A 15,382-nucleotide genomic window follows, 5' to 3' on the forward strand; every position below is an offset into this window, starting at 1 on the left:
ACTTGTAACACATTTTACTTTCTTAAAAGTAAAATATGAGAATTATTTGTGGTATATAATTTTGCATTTCTTGCATGAAAGTTAACAGTACAGTAGTTTGACAAAATATCTTAACTCATGAGATGTGGTTCAAAGCTCATGTAAATCAAGTAATTACCTTGAGTTAAGATTATTTTGTTTAACTAATACGATAATTATAGCCTTCATTAATTTATAATACATCAGACTCAAAAAAACTGGGCTTGCTTTCATGCTTTGAAAACAAATCATAATCTCATACATACATCAGCTTTCCTGCAATCAGCCTCGATGTTTTTATCACTACACTTGTGACTACTCATTCACATATTGTTTGCCTCTCAACAGGTAATCATAAATCTGTTTGTTTTTTTGTTTGTTTGTTTGTTTTTTTGTATTTGAAAAGCTCAACTCAGTCTTCCTTGAATCCTGTTTTTCATCATATTTCCACTGGTTTATTAGGTGCACACTCTATTCACCATAACACAATAGCAAAGGGGGGACTCTCTTCACCTTGTGTTTGATAATAAAAAATTACCTGTTGGTTTCCCAGCAAATACCACTACCTGGAATAGATTCATATTGGTCTTGTGAAACGGTGCGGTATGAGTCAGATGAAGTGAATTCTTTGCCCTCAGGTCATTCCTTCATCTCAATGAAATAGTGCAGGTGGCAGAGGAGAGATGGATTTCTTGACAAAATTTTCCTCCTCTTAACAGGCCCTGCCAGTTTTTTCCCCATTGACTTACCATTTTTTTCCTCCCTCATCTCTCTATCACAAACTCTGCTCGTTCTGCTCACCTTTACCTGCACTTACTCTTCCTACCTTCATGCAAACATACTTACTCTAATATCTCTTCCTGCCCTCTTCTCTAGGCCTTCTTCAATGACAAGTACATGCAGGAACACCCAGAGGACCTTGAGAAGATAGAGAAACTGAAGGACCTTATCGCCTGGCAGGTGAGACTGCTGCTCACAATGGTCCCCTGCATTTTTGTGAAATGCATATGATCATGGTAAAGCATCATGCTGTAGTCTCTAAAGCATTGGCCTGTCTTTGCCAAAGATGTCAGGGTTCAAGGAAAAGTGCCATGACCAGCTCATCACAAATTAAACGTTTGTTTGCGATAAAAGATGACATATTCCATTATATTCCATGGTATTTCCTTTTCCATGGCACATGTAAAGAAAGGCACAGCCTACAGGCAGCCAAAATACTGAGCATGGATTAGACGGTATGAAGGAGCATGAGAGCCATAAAAATGTGAATCCATGCCACTTGGCCTTTCAGCATTTTTTGATTTCCCTGAATTTGCTTTGGACTATTACTTAGCCTTTCAGGTGCTGAAAATTTAGAGGCCTTATCTGTAAGTTACTGTGGGTTTTTTATTATCAAAGCACCAGAAATTTGGGAGCCAGGAACCCAACATCTAAGGGCCCTCTAGACACCAGGCAGTGTGTTTTGACATCTCAAAGTCCTTCATATACATACACAGTGGAGAATTTAAAAGCTGAATGATACTTGTTCAGTGCTGTATATTGTGGCATTTATGTCTGAAATGTTGACAATTTACTAAAGTGCCACTACTGCAAAAAAAAAAGTCACTCTGAAGGGTTACAGCTGAAAGTATAATATTATTTGAAGAACTTGTGAGTGCACAGGCAGTAGTGTCCATTGACACTAACTGAAGTGAGCAGAAGTGTGTTAAAGAGTTCAGTGGAAATAATAGCAAAAGAGAGAGTGCTGAAGCAAACATTCTGAAGTTAGGGAGGACGCTCTACTGCGTGAAGAGCAAGAGATCAGCATTGGCTGTTTTGCGAGCTTTGCACCCTCACTGAGCCTGGAGGAAGTGCACGCACAGCAGACAAGAAATGCACATACACACACATTGTTGGGATACATCGCAACATGTGCTGTTTAACCGCTTACTGTGAAACGCTACAGATTTTAGGTCATTTGTAGCTCATTTTTGATTAATAAACTCCTGGCTATCTGTGCTTTGTAGAGGAATAACAAAAACTTCCTCCCTTGGGGAGGTTAGAATGCTGCACTGTAGGTTTTCAGTTTTGTTTTTCTGCTCTCTCTTAACTCCTTTGCTGTAAACTAAGGGTCACTTTAATACTCAGGAAGTCATGGTTTCCCGCCTTATGGTTCACCCTGGAATTGAACACATATACAAGAAGTTTTTGTCTCCTTCCTATCGCTGCTTGCAAGGAAAAAAGGAAGTTAATTGAATTTGCAGTAGTTGTTCCTTTCGCTGCTGTTGAAAAATAGGTCAACTTTGTGCTCTGTTTCTGCAGCGGAACTCCTCCGAATCTGAAAAGTTTGGCTCTTTTGTGTTTGTGAAACCTTTTGTCTTTATAAGGCACAATGACTCACAACAGAAATATATAGTCTTATATTGCCTCCCCGCTTTTGACACTGAAGTCTTCAAGCTTGGTGTCATTTGTGATGCTGCTCACATACTGTAGTTATTTTGCTGTAGAAGTAAGGCTGTTTTTTTTTTTTTTTCATTTTATAATTTCCATATTTGCTATTACCGTAGTTTTTCCATATTCATTTTTTTACAATGTTCAAAATGTGTGAAGATGGGAAAATGTCGGAAATCACTGACTGAAGTAGAAGTTGACAAAGCAGGTGAGGGGAGCCTAAAAATAAATGTGTCAGTACTTCATCACTCCTGGAAAGAAGTGAATATCACAAATACATTATATCTGACAAAGCTGGAGTATGCAGCTAGATTTTACCTTTACCTTTAGACCTGTCAGTTATTTTTATATCTATCTCAAAGGAACAGCACTGAATCGTCATGTAAAACCGTCATTGTTTCAAATCTTGTTGGTTCCAAATTGATGCTCAGATGTGAAAGAGCCAATTTTCCATTTCAGCATCAATGTGAGATTTCAGCTGGACTAAAATAGTGTGAGAAATCACACTGCAATTTTGAAATCATCATCCACCCACAATCCACAGTACTAATTAGCAGGAGCTCTGTTATACACACCAGTCCTACCAGTGCGAGATAAACAGGTTGCTTTATCTTAGCAGATGTGTCAGGTTAAAAATGTCTTTCACATTCTCTTAACTAAGTCTTTGAAATCATGGTGGTATGTATTTTCCACAAGCACAAAAAAGACACGATTGAAGTAGTTTGGTGTGATCATCACAGAGATGTGTCATGGAGAAAGCAGAAATATGTTTACTGAGCCCACGCCAAACATACACATAGGGAACTTTTAAAAGAGATGAGTGAGGCTGAGTTGTTGATTTGAAATGGTATCAGCTGTCTACTTGCCAGAGCCAGAATGCTTGTTTATCTCGTGTCTTGAATCTGTCTAAATGAGACAAATGAAGGCGAGCCTGCTCCAATGAACAAACTAAACAGGGAGAAATGAGCCAGTGTGCACTGTTATTCTGAAATACCCATTGTCCTAGTCTAGTAATTAGAGAGGAAATGAGCAACTGGAAATCAGGAAATTAGGTATTGTAAAGAGCTCCTTGGCAAATACAAAGTAGGTGTTTTCTATGATGTTTCTGGTTATAATTAGCAAATGCTCTGGACAGATGCCTAAATTAGTACCTTAAACTTGTCACTGCAGTGTGATTCACTCTATAAAGTTGTTAAGAGTAGAGAGATCAATAAATTGAATCACAGACCTAAGGGGGGCATTTTTACCAGGGCATCAACAACATATTCACATGCATATATGCAGAATCCTTTACAGACAATTCTGTCTTTATCGTGTCTTTTGATTCGAGTTTTTGATCCTTTCATCTCGCATATAGTAGTGTCTGTCTGCTTATCGTCTGCCTGACTCACCGCTGGCTGTGTACGTCTCAAAGACCTTTGTCACCTTCATGAAAGGTCTTAATATGTCATCATCGCCTTAATACCAGGCATCTCAAAGGCAACGTTGCTGTCCCAGAACCCCAGGGTGTGGCTCTGAAGTCTGCTTACTGTGCATTAGAGGGGGATAGGATGACAGGGTTCAGCTAAGAACAGTGGGCTCCAAGAGACACAGCTCATACTAAACAGTAACCCCATTTCTTTCATCCTTCTTGTCAGTTGATAGTGTTAGTGTTCACCTGTTTATAAATGGGGCTTCATTTGTAAACACTGCATGCCCACAAAGTGTAGCTTGAAAGGTAGATGTTTACAAGTTGTGATTTGCATGGAAATATAATGGGGGGAATGTGCATTCATATAGAGAAACATCAAACCTTTGTGTATGTATTCTGGATACAGAAAAACTTTGATGGCGATTTAGTGAATACTGTCTAGTTTGCTCCATATTTACAATGATTTTTTATGGGTTCATGATGTCCCAATGTTTTATGCCACATTTAAAGCTACAGTGATTGATTACTGACTACCAGGGGGACACAAAGTCACAGAAACCTGGCTCTGAGAGTCAAGTATTCCTGGCTAACCTGACACCAATTGACAGACACTGCTGCCACTGAGCATCTATGGCTCACCTATATATTATTTTTGCATGGTGTCTGTTGGCAGTAGTTCTACTTAACTGGCAGCTATTCAGCTAATTGAATCATTGGTTTGTTGAGTCAGTGACATAGACAGTTGGTGAGAATGCTTTACAACATGGCAAACATTAACAAACATGTTGTTTTCTGAGGAAAACAACATGAGCATCACAGTGGAGTCTTGCCCGACCAACATATGTCCAGTGTTTAATCATCTTTTTGCTCTGATTTGATCCGCCAACTCCTATAAATACCCGGCTCTTTAGCTGTTCTTATTTCACAGCCACTCATTTTCTTTAGGTATGTTTTCTACTGGGGAAGTATCTAGCATACAGTCAGCTTATCTGACCTTGTTTGCTAGCTGACTGCAGTTTCACATGAAGTGTGGTTGGTTAGAGTGGTGATACCCAAACACTGGCATTGCCACTGTGTTTTTCATTATCAAGAAAGTAAGTCTCAAATGTCCTCATGACAGTGTGCTTCTTGCCATTTTTAATTTACTGTGTCTGGCCACTTCCTATTATTTGTATCTTATAAAGAGTCCAATTTTTAAAGCTGACACTCTAACTATTGCTGTGACATGTGGCCCTGATGCCTCTAAAGAATATATTAAAAAAAAAAATCTATAAAAAACAAAATTCCCTGTGTATACTATTTTATGTAGGGTGCATTGTTACTCTTTTGTAAGCAAAGTAATAACGTGGAATCCTTGCTAGATTTTATGAATGCAGTCCCAGGTCTCCACTGTCTAATTATGTGATATTAATATCAGCCTCGCATGAGGTAATATTTCATACTGCTATCTAAAATCATAAAAATGCTGTCTCTGTTAGACTGCTGGAGAGGAATAGAAAAAAAAGTTGTTACGTGTAATTAAACACATGAAAATGCGTGTGTTTGTGCGTGTGTATGTTTGCAACCTTGAGCCTAAGTGACTTCCACAATGAGCTTATCTCCATGCAGCCACCAAGCAGAATTCTGTTGCCATGCCGCCACTCAGTCGCACTCAATCATCCTAAGGTCTATAAAAAGATGTGGGTATCCTGGGAGACGTGAATCTTGCCTCAGCTTTCACTCTCACCGTTTTTTTCTCCCCCTCTCTGTCTTTTTCGTCTCACAACACTTCGTCCTCCTGACTCCTCTCCCTACCCTTTCTCTTACTTCTAACCCTCCCCATGCCCTCTGCCTCTCGCTCCTCTCCTTCACCTTTTTTCTGCTAGCCCCATCCTCTCTGCACCTCTCTCCTCCAAGAGGTCCCAGCAGTGATGATGAAGGTGCTCAATACCAGGGGAAATCCTCCCAGGGTGTCTGTAGCCTCCTCTCATTTATCTTTCTGTGCCAAATCCTTAGTTTTGTGGAGCACAGCACAGTAACTAACATTTCAGTGAGTGAAATACCCTGGATTTTATGAGCTACAATACATGTTCGCTATTGCTTTTTCAAGCTGATCCGCTCACTGTGTCCCTCTCCTTTCACAAGATACTGTTTAATGCATTAGTGCAGTGTATCATATGGCTGAAACTAGCTGATTTTTTCACTCACCGTCACCGTCTTATGTGTGTTTCTGCATTAGTAATTTTTTCTCCCTGTTAATAAGCCCCCCCACATGCTGAAGCCATGTGTAAATAAAACATGTGCCGAGATTATTACAAAAGGTTGCATCACAAAACTGAATTGGTGTTGTGTGCCAGCTGAGTGAAGTCAGTTCTTACTATAGCCTGCTGTGGAGGGGCACTCTGCCCTCAGAGAAAAGGAAGAAAGACAAATAGGCTCTAGGGAATCAGAGGTTAGCGCACACACACACACACACACACACACACACACAGTCTGGTCCAGCTATGCTAGATACTTCACACACTTCTTTGTTCTCAGAGCAGATTCAGTGTTCCATTTGCTCAGGGTTTAGGTGAATTTGTTAGCCGTAAAAGCTACTGTACTTAAAATAAGGCACAAAATGCACTCTGTGGTTCAGTGTCTCCTTGTTTTTCAAATGTGCAAATGCACCCCTCTGAACAGGACAGATTAATATAAATGTTTGAACTGAATCCCTTCTAATGTGGTTTATTTTTTTGTTTTTACTTATTCATAAGCTTAAAAGCATAAGCTGTTTTCTTTTCAAGTTTAACAGTATTTCTCACTTATAGCAGTTAGGCAGTCAGGGAATATTTTTACAGTTGCCATGGGAAAGAAAAGGTCTGCTATTACCAGAGCTGACTGCAACATCTTTGCTGTTTTCTGGACGAGTTATTGTGCAGTTCTCTCCTGCCTTACCACAGCCAAACATGGCATGTAACACAGAAACACCAGGTTCTGAAAAACAAGAAAAAAAGAACTTAACCTGTGATTTCAACCAGCAGAGAGAAAAAAAAAATCTCTCAAATGCTCACTCCCCAAGGGATGACGCTTCTTCTTCTTGCCAGATTTAGTCAGCAGAGCTTGCTGACACTGACTGTGGGACTGGGGTTTTCTAATTACTAGTTTTCAGCAGTTTCAGTCTCTCCCTCGCTCTTGCTCTCTCCATCTTCCTCTCTCTCTCCGTCTACCTGAGCTGCCTCTGTTATGTGTTAAGATTTTGTTATTCACCAGCTGCCTACAGTGTGAGAGGCAGCAGCGTGCTTGAAAGGGTGCATTGCGTCTTTATTTGCGTCAGAGGTGGATAGGAAAACATCCATCACATGCAGTACATGCCTGTACATGTATTCTGTCTAAGCTTTCTCATTGCCATGTTTAATAAACCTGTGTTGTGAAGTGTTGATGGTGGTGGGAGGAAGAGGGGGGTGGGGAGGGGTGTCATGGCAACAGCCCTCTCTAATATAGTCTACGTCTACCTGGATAAGGTTGCAGTGATATTCCCTCTCTGCATGCAGCCACACTCAAAGTGATGTACATTCACAGCTTGTGCTGAGTATGCTCAGCCAAGGGGCCAAAGGTCATGTGCATTAAATTGGATATATGTGGCGGAACAGTAGCTTGTTCCTCTGATGAATGAAGAACCAGCGTGTAGCTAACCTCACATCTCTCCAGGGTGTGTCGGATGAGGGTTTCTTACACTGCTATTTTGCTCCGCCAGATCCCGCACCTCGCCGAAGGTGTTCGCATCCATGGGGAGAAGGTCACTGAGGCGCTGAGGCCTTTCCACGACCGCTTGGAGGCCTGTTTCAAGCAGCTGCGAGAGAAGGTGGAGAAACAGTACGGGGCAAAGACTCTGGTAAGAGCTTTTACCTATTTGATATTTCTATGTCAAAAACACTAATGTAATTTGCACCATTTCTTTTACTTCCTCTGGTGTGTCTGGCTGAGAAAGAAATGGACTATTCTATTTCTTCTAAGGAGTTTCATAACATAGCAACATGAAAAATAAACCTTTAAGAAATCCAATATGTAAGCTTCTAATCTTCCTGTTGCTTTGTTTGTGCTCATACTTTTAACATTTGTTTTACACTCTATCTTTCTGTCTTGTACATTTCAGATACACAGATAAAAAATACTCTGGTTTGAGTAAACTGCAGTTGCATAGACAAAAACAATAACCTGTAGAACTCTGCAGGTCAAATAATATAAAACTCCACCAAAACACATTAATGGAGCTCTTACAAGAAACTAAAATGACTTCGGTAAGTCAGGTTGGAGGCTAGAAAGTTTCAGGGAGAGCTTAAGTTTACATCAAAAGAAAAGAAAATGCGAACTACATCAACCAATGGAGAGATGATGGAAGCTGGTAGTGAGAAGAGGGACTTTACCATTGCTAAAGCTATCCAAAGCCTGAACAAGGACATGTAAGACTTGAAAACTGAGCTCAGGCAGGAACGAACAGACTTCAAAAATGACTTTGTCGGTGTGTCATAGGGGATGTCCACAACCATGGTACGAAGCTCATGGAAGAAGAGCAATGGGTGGATGATTTAGAGACAGCTAGCATTGAGCTGGAGGAAACACTGATTTATTCTCAAAGACAGCAGTGAATCCTTCAATCTAAAGTAACAGACCAAACAGGAAGGATGCACCATAATGACAGAAAGCTGCAGAAGAGGCTCAGTGCTAACCTTCCTTTGAACTGGCACTCGATAGAAACACTGATCTACAAATTCAGTGAGCTACAAATTTACTAGTTTGAGTTTCTTGTACCTTTACAGGAAGTCCTCCAAATGCACTTAGAACATGTGTGTCAGTAAGGTAGGCTGCTGCTGGGGACTACCTGCCATCTCTCTCCTCCGCTGCAGATTTAATTGTTGCCTGGCCAAGCTTTTCCCCTTAGTCTTGCCTGAGGTAAAGAGGCCCTCACTCAATTTAAAGGGAGAGGGTGGTGACCTTTCAAACAAGAGAAAAGCCATCATTTTCCAGGGTGTGATAATAAGGTTATCCTATCAGGTGTGTGATGCCCCCTTTCTTTCGCTTGAAAAGACTCTTTAAATGCAGAGGGGTTCATTTTTAAAGCTACCGTTGCCACATTTTTCTTCCATCAGATTCCAGGGGAAATTAATAGCATAGCATGTACCTTCTTTTCTCTTCCATTAACTTAATGTTTGATCATGCTGCTACATGTTGAGCTCTATAATGTAGATGAGCTCAGAGTAATACCAGAAATCACCTTCACCCTTGCAGTTTGTCCATCTCTTGGTGACCATCATAATATCATGCTGCTAGGACACTTATACAGTGTGTATAATGAAATGGGCCTTAAAGCCTTTTGTAAGCACAAGTGATGATGTCAGCAAGAGATGTACAATTCCATTCACAAAAGAAAATATCCTTCTATCACTGATTTTTACATGTAAACAATCCTTGCATGTATGTTGTGCAGAAACTAATATAGCAGAAAGCTGCTGAGACCAGTATAGGACTTTTAAGCTTAAGTGCTAGTAACAATTAGATCTCAAAAATATAGAAAAAAAAAAAAAATACAAGTTTTAAGTCATGTTGAGTTATTCACTTTAAATATTTTGATTAATTATGGAGCTTATGATTAATGCTTTATGTGCTGTACACAGTTCACAGTTACGTGATCTTAGGAGTGTGATTATGCTCTCATTATTCTGCTAGGACTGCCATGATTGTAATATTTCTGAAACTTCATAGTTATTGAATTGGCTGCTGTGAAATGTTGCACAGACATTATGTCATATCATTTTAATTTCTTCAATACTTTTTACTAATAATACTCCCATCTACCTTAGTTTTACTCTGAGTTTGGTGCTAATTTGCAGAGGCTAGCTTTCTAATACACTAAACAATAACAAGCATCATCAGTTCCTCTCTACAGGCAATAAATAAAGCATATAAGAGAACATGTACAGTGCTGTGTGATGTTTTTAACACATAAATTAACCAAGAAATAGAAATTCACAGTTAACTTCAAAGCAGACAGTGACTTTTAAGCTGAATTCCTTCTGTATGTTTCTGTTTTTCTTTCTCTCTGTGGTGTCAGCCGGCAGCAGACGAGCGGCGGGGGCCTCGTCCACACTCCATGGTGCGCTCCTTCACCATGCCCTCCTCCCAGCGGCCGCTGTCAGTGGCCTCAGTCACCTCCATTTCCTCTGACAACTCCCCCTCCAGGCCTGGTTCAGATGGGTAATTAAGTATTTCATAGTTCTTCAGGGCATAAAACACCATAGAATTTCTCTGGCTTTTGGTCATCCCATCTCTCATCCCATCTGAAAAAATGTTTTTTTTTAATATATATTATTATTACATACAGTCAGTCTCAAGCCTCATTTTCAACATTGTACAGAGATTTTGATTTTCATTCCACACCTAAGAGGATTTCTGGGGATGCGCTTATGCTGTATTTGAAAAATTTACAACGCTTTTTGTGTTGAGTTCATGAAGACTGCGTACCTGTCATATATTGGATAAACATTAGAAATGCAGTTCGATTTAATCCTGCGTCCTAAGCCAGGTAATGATTGACAAAGCTGCCTTAGGTGCACAGATGAGGAAGGACTTTGATTGGACAATTGCTATATTATCGTTTTATCCAGTTTTGCCCTGGAGCCTCTCCTGCCAAAGAAGCTGCATACCAAGTCTCAGGACAAGCTGGACCGGGACGAACCTGAGAGGGAGCGCAAAGAGAAAAAGAAGGAGAAGAGGAACAGTAAGCACCAGGAGATCTTCGATAAGGAGATGAAGACCACCGAGATCCAACTGCAACCCACTGAAGCGGTCATACTTTCAGAGACGGTACTGTATCTCTTCTCCTCTCTTCTCCATCCTATACTAACCATGCTTCTTGTCTGTTTTACTTTCCTGAACTATTCTGTATTCTTCTCTCTCCTCCACTCCAACACAATTTGCTGTGGGTGTTCATGGTTGAAAAAGAGAAAAATAGGGAAGATGTTAGTGGCAAGAAGAACAAAAAAAGGTTGGAACTGGCAGCTCCTCTGGATTTCAATGTGTTTCAAGCTTGGTGCTCTCCCTCAGGCAGCATCATGATGTTCCTTTCTTCTCTGCGTTATCACAGACCTGTAATAATAAGAAACTTTTTTCCACTGTTGCTTGTTGATACCTGAATATTCATAATTCTGAATGATCTCAGTGACCCCCAACCTTCCTTTTAGTGCCACCAAAACCTGTGTTTGTTCACAAGAATTATCAAAAATCTAATAGGTGGATTACCATAAGATTTGCTGAGCACATTCATGCTCCCAAAGCCTGAGTCATTTTCTCTGGTGTCATTCTCAAATCAAGTTGTTGGGTTTGTACACAAAATAGCTCATGGCAAGATTACTGTGAAAATTCATAATATGGTTTGCAGTGAATGTTGTATTTCTAGCAGGGTCTTAAGCTTTTTAGTCATATTTTCTGCTCTCTTCAACTCTTTCATTTTCTCTTTATTTTCTTCTTCCCCCAATATTCTACCCTCTCACATTTCTGCGACTCAGCTGCTCCCCTCAATTCTGTTTGCACTCTACATATCTTTATCTTCCCCCTTTCTCTGCTGTGCTCATGTCCCTCTTCACCCCGCTGTGTCCATTACAGCAGAGGCATCACTGTGTTCTGCATGCCCAGTGGGAATGTTCCCTGGCTAACGGCATTAAGATAAGGACAGGAATGGGATCCAAAGGAGGCCCCTGGCATTTGTGGAGCCGTCTGGCTCACGATAGGAGCTTCCTGCCTCAGGGGTCAAGGGTAGAGCACCTAGGGGTGTCTGGTGGATATCAAGCAGTTGTAGGAAATAGTAGCTGCATCTGAAGGTATTGTCTAGAACAGAAAAATCAAGAAATTACTTTATCACCCACACTACAAATTTTCGTTTGTGTTGTAACACCCCAGAAAAAAACCATTACATCCCAGAATGAAGTGTGTTGTTATTTTCAGTGTCTCCTTTGTGGCTGGCTGTTTGAGTATGGCCAATTACAAAGTTGTTTGTTAATGTAGCCTACAGTGTGGCATAGCCCTGAGGACATATCTTTTCATATTCAAATTCCAGCCATGATAAAGCTGGGAGAGCGCAGTCTTGCATTCAAACAATTATTTGTAACCACAAAAAAGATATTGCAACCCAATGACCACTTTTATCTAAATGGTTTCTCCTTTAGGAATACAAATAGCCAACTTGAATATGCGCGTGAATACACATGAAACAGTCCCAAAGGAGATTTGAAACTGATTTTCTTATTTATTGATCTTCTGGTATATTACATCATAGACTGAACTCATTTGCAGCATAGTAAATTTTGCTCTCAGTTCTTTTTTATTGACTTGTTGTGTAATTCAGGTTATTTTTCTCTGAGTACTCAGTGCTGACTCAATCTCTAATCATGTCTTTGTTTTTGTTTTCTGTTTTGCTTTATACACGATCACACAGATCAGCCCCCTGCGTCCTCAGAGACCAAGGAGTCAAGTTCTCAACCAGATGGGTGGAGATCGCCGCCTCTCTGTGTCCCCTGGACCCCCTTCTTCCTCCTCCAACTCCTCCTCCTCACCGGGACCCCCACCCATCACTCCCAGGAGTAAACTCTCCTTTAGCACACTCACTGTTTCCAGTAAGAGAAAGCTTACTTGAGCTTGCTGTATCTGTCGGCCCTCTCCGGCTCTCCCTCTGGTTGTGTTTTACCTCTTGCATCACTGTTACCATATGCTGTGGTGCACATGATGACGTGTTAGTCAAAGTCAGTTTGATCTCAAACATAGCGCCACAGTGTGTGTGATGTTAGAGACACTTCTTTAAATGGCCATGCAAATTAAAACTGTCAGCACTGTGGATTTACCTCTAAATTTGTCTCTTTGTGCCAGCTGCTAACACCAGCATCACACATAATGGCTTAATGTGTTAACTTGCTTATCAGGGACGTTCATTACCAAAAGAGAGAACCTGCTATTGCGGCTTCAAATTTATTCAACTTCTTTGCATTGTGATACAGACACTACCTCAAATTCACATGTATTGCTTTTTTTCTCCCTAGAGGCTTAAACTGAAAAAAAGTATTGAGTTTTGTCCTAATATCTTTAAGTCACAGGATTGTTGTGTAAGTAGTTAGCATTTCATTTCTATAAGGCTGGGGACTTGCTGTCAAAACCAATGCAACAGAGGCTGAGATAGCCTGACTTTTAGTTGATTGTATTGGTCAAGTTCCAAAAACTGTGGATGCAGCTTCACACATTGTACAACTCTAACTGCATAACAACTAACAGCATCTTTTTGTTAGATGTCTCTGCTTGGTAAATACCAAAGTCTTTTAGATGATGTCTTAGCAAAGTAAAATGATATCAAAACTGTAGGCTCTAAATGTGATGACATCATCAGGGTCAAGCATCAAAGTGCATACTAATTCATATTGGAAAAATAATTGTTTTTTTTTTAAAAAAAAAAAACAAAAAAAAATCACACAGTTAGTTTTAAATATGGGGAATTAGGCAGAAATAGGCCATGTGATCTATTCTGGGTCCCAGCACTGCAGTTTAAGAAGCGCTAATGTGGTTTGATGATGAATGTGAGCTGATGTGCTCCCTCTTGCACAGGTCTGGAGCTGAATGGGATGGGCTGCTCTGACAAGGGCGAAACCCCTCCTCCGCTGCCTGTGAAAGGCAGCACGGCTGATTATGGCAACCTGTTAGATAATCAAGACTTGACGAGTCCCTCGACGCCTCCACCACCCCCACCACATCAAAGGGTAGGTGTTTTAATTAGGGCTGAGAGGAGCTCCTTAATGATGCATGGCACTTATAATGAAACAAGAGGCCACTACACGCAATTGACATTTGGGTCAGCCTCCTCCACAATCTCCTACTCTTGTACATCCTGTCCTAACGTGCATGCATCCATGTCACTGTGTGTGCATGCGTGTTTTGCATTCTTGCATCATTTTTGTAATCTGTGTCACAGAAGAGTGTAGGCATCAGTCAGTTAGCAGCGAGGGCCTACACCCGCCTGTCCACCCTGCTGATATTTATACTCGTTCCCCCCAGCTGGCCTGGCGCTCAGACGTGATTGATTGGATGATTACTTTACCTCTCACATCCATCAGGAGCTCTCCCGCTGTTAATCAGCGGCTCGTCTCTCCACACTCACCGAAGGCTACGCTAGCCATCCTCTCGCCTCGCCACTCCGTTAACTAATCTTATTTATCCACTGTCACGGCCCATGGACAGGTAGTAAAACAGAGCCTGGGCACACGTAGTGTGGCAGCAGACTGACAGAAATGTAGTGAGATCAGATGTTCTGAGGCTGAGTGACATCTGCTCTTCATTTACAGTCCTCGATGGAGGTGGAGGTGAGGTCATTGATGAACATTACTCCCCGTCTGTTGTCTCTGTTGTGAACTCAGGTGTCTTGGGTAGGGCATGTAGGTGCAAACATTTCAGACTTTTTTCTGTCTGGATTGGAAAAAAGTTACATTTCAGGTATCTCAACATTTCAAGCTGCAAGTCCACATAAATACCACATAAATACAAAGCATGTTCATTTACCTTAACAGTTTGACTTACGGATGAAAAAATGAGCTTATAAAGTTGCTAACGTGCAGTTTTTGCAATAAACATCAGAAAACATGAATAGCTTGCACCAGGACCAGGCTACATGATATCAACCTAAACATGGCCTGATCTAACAGATGTTGGATATGTAAAGGGAAAATTAGCTTTGCTACAACAAGTTGTGTGTTGTAATGGAAGGCAACTGATTCTTGATGTAGGAAGTCTGTGTCTTGTACCTTCTGTTCAACCCCTTGCACACTCATGCAGACTGCAAGATACTATTGGCTGAGGTTCAATGTGTAGTCTGAAAGATATGCAGTCTGACAATTTAAGGCACCATGATCACCTAATCTGACATAGTGACCGTCTTAAAAGACATAAATGTTGTGTAAGCTGATCCTGGCATTAGTTCTTGTATTAAAAGACCTGTCAGTCATCTTGGGAGTGATAGCAGCTTTTAATCCTGCAGTTTGGATTTTAGTGGAAAGCCAAGTTATCTCTTCTTGTGATTATTGAGATTTCAAAGTTGCTGTTTTGTCTGTTTTGCAGCACATTCCTCCTCCTCTGCCCAGCAAGACCCCTCCTCCCCCTCCTCCCAAGACCACCAGGAAACAGGCCTCCATCGATTCAGGAATTGTACAGTGAACAAAGACGCTGACAGTAGGACCAAACAACACACTGACAACACAACAAAAACACCATCAACAGTAACCGCTCCCCACCCCCACCCCCCCACCTCCAAAAAAATAGCGGTTGTTTTTACCCACACATTCCTCGCTCCCTGTCCCAGCTTGACAAGATGAATACCTCACTGCAGCCCGCCCCCTCTTATCATTTTTTTTTTCTTTTGCCTTCAGTTTGACGATGATGCAGTCTGCAACAGGGAGCATGTTGCACAGATGAGTAGTCACTGAATTTGTAGATGCTGCCTACAGCCGACACCATGCCACTTCAAGACTTTTATCA

The 15,382-nt window shown here is 41.0% G+C and overlaps 1 protein-coding gene across 1 annotated transcript in view; it reads left to right on the top strand.

The window, feature by feature from the left end:
* The window catches only part of dock1 (dedicator of cytokinesis 1), a 167,794-nt gene extending 152,645 nt beyond the window's left edge, over positions 1-15,149 (top strand). The window contains 7 exon segments of the mRNA XM_051066127.1: positions 895-978; positions 7,575-7,712; positions 9,930-10,072; positions 10,483-10,681; positions 12,309-12,486; positions 13,463-13,614; positions 14,966-15,149. Coding sequence (XP_050922084.1) covers positions 895-978; positions 7,575-7,712; positions 9,930-10,072; positions 10,483-10,681; positions 12,309-12,486; positions 13,463-13,614; positions 14,966-15,061 — 990 coding nt within the window. The 3' untranslated portion in view covers positions 15,062-15,149.
* Positions 15,150-15,382: the final 233 nt, after the last annotated feature.

This window comes from Lates calcarifer, linkage group LG23 (assembly GCF_001640805.2).
Source record: "Lates calcarifer isolate ASB-BC8 linkage group LG23, TLL_Latcal_v3, whole genome shotgun sequence".
In the NCBI taxonomy this organism is placed as follows: Eukaryota; Metazoa; Chordata; class Actinopteri; family Centropomidae; genus Lates; species Lates calcarifer.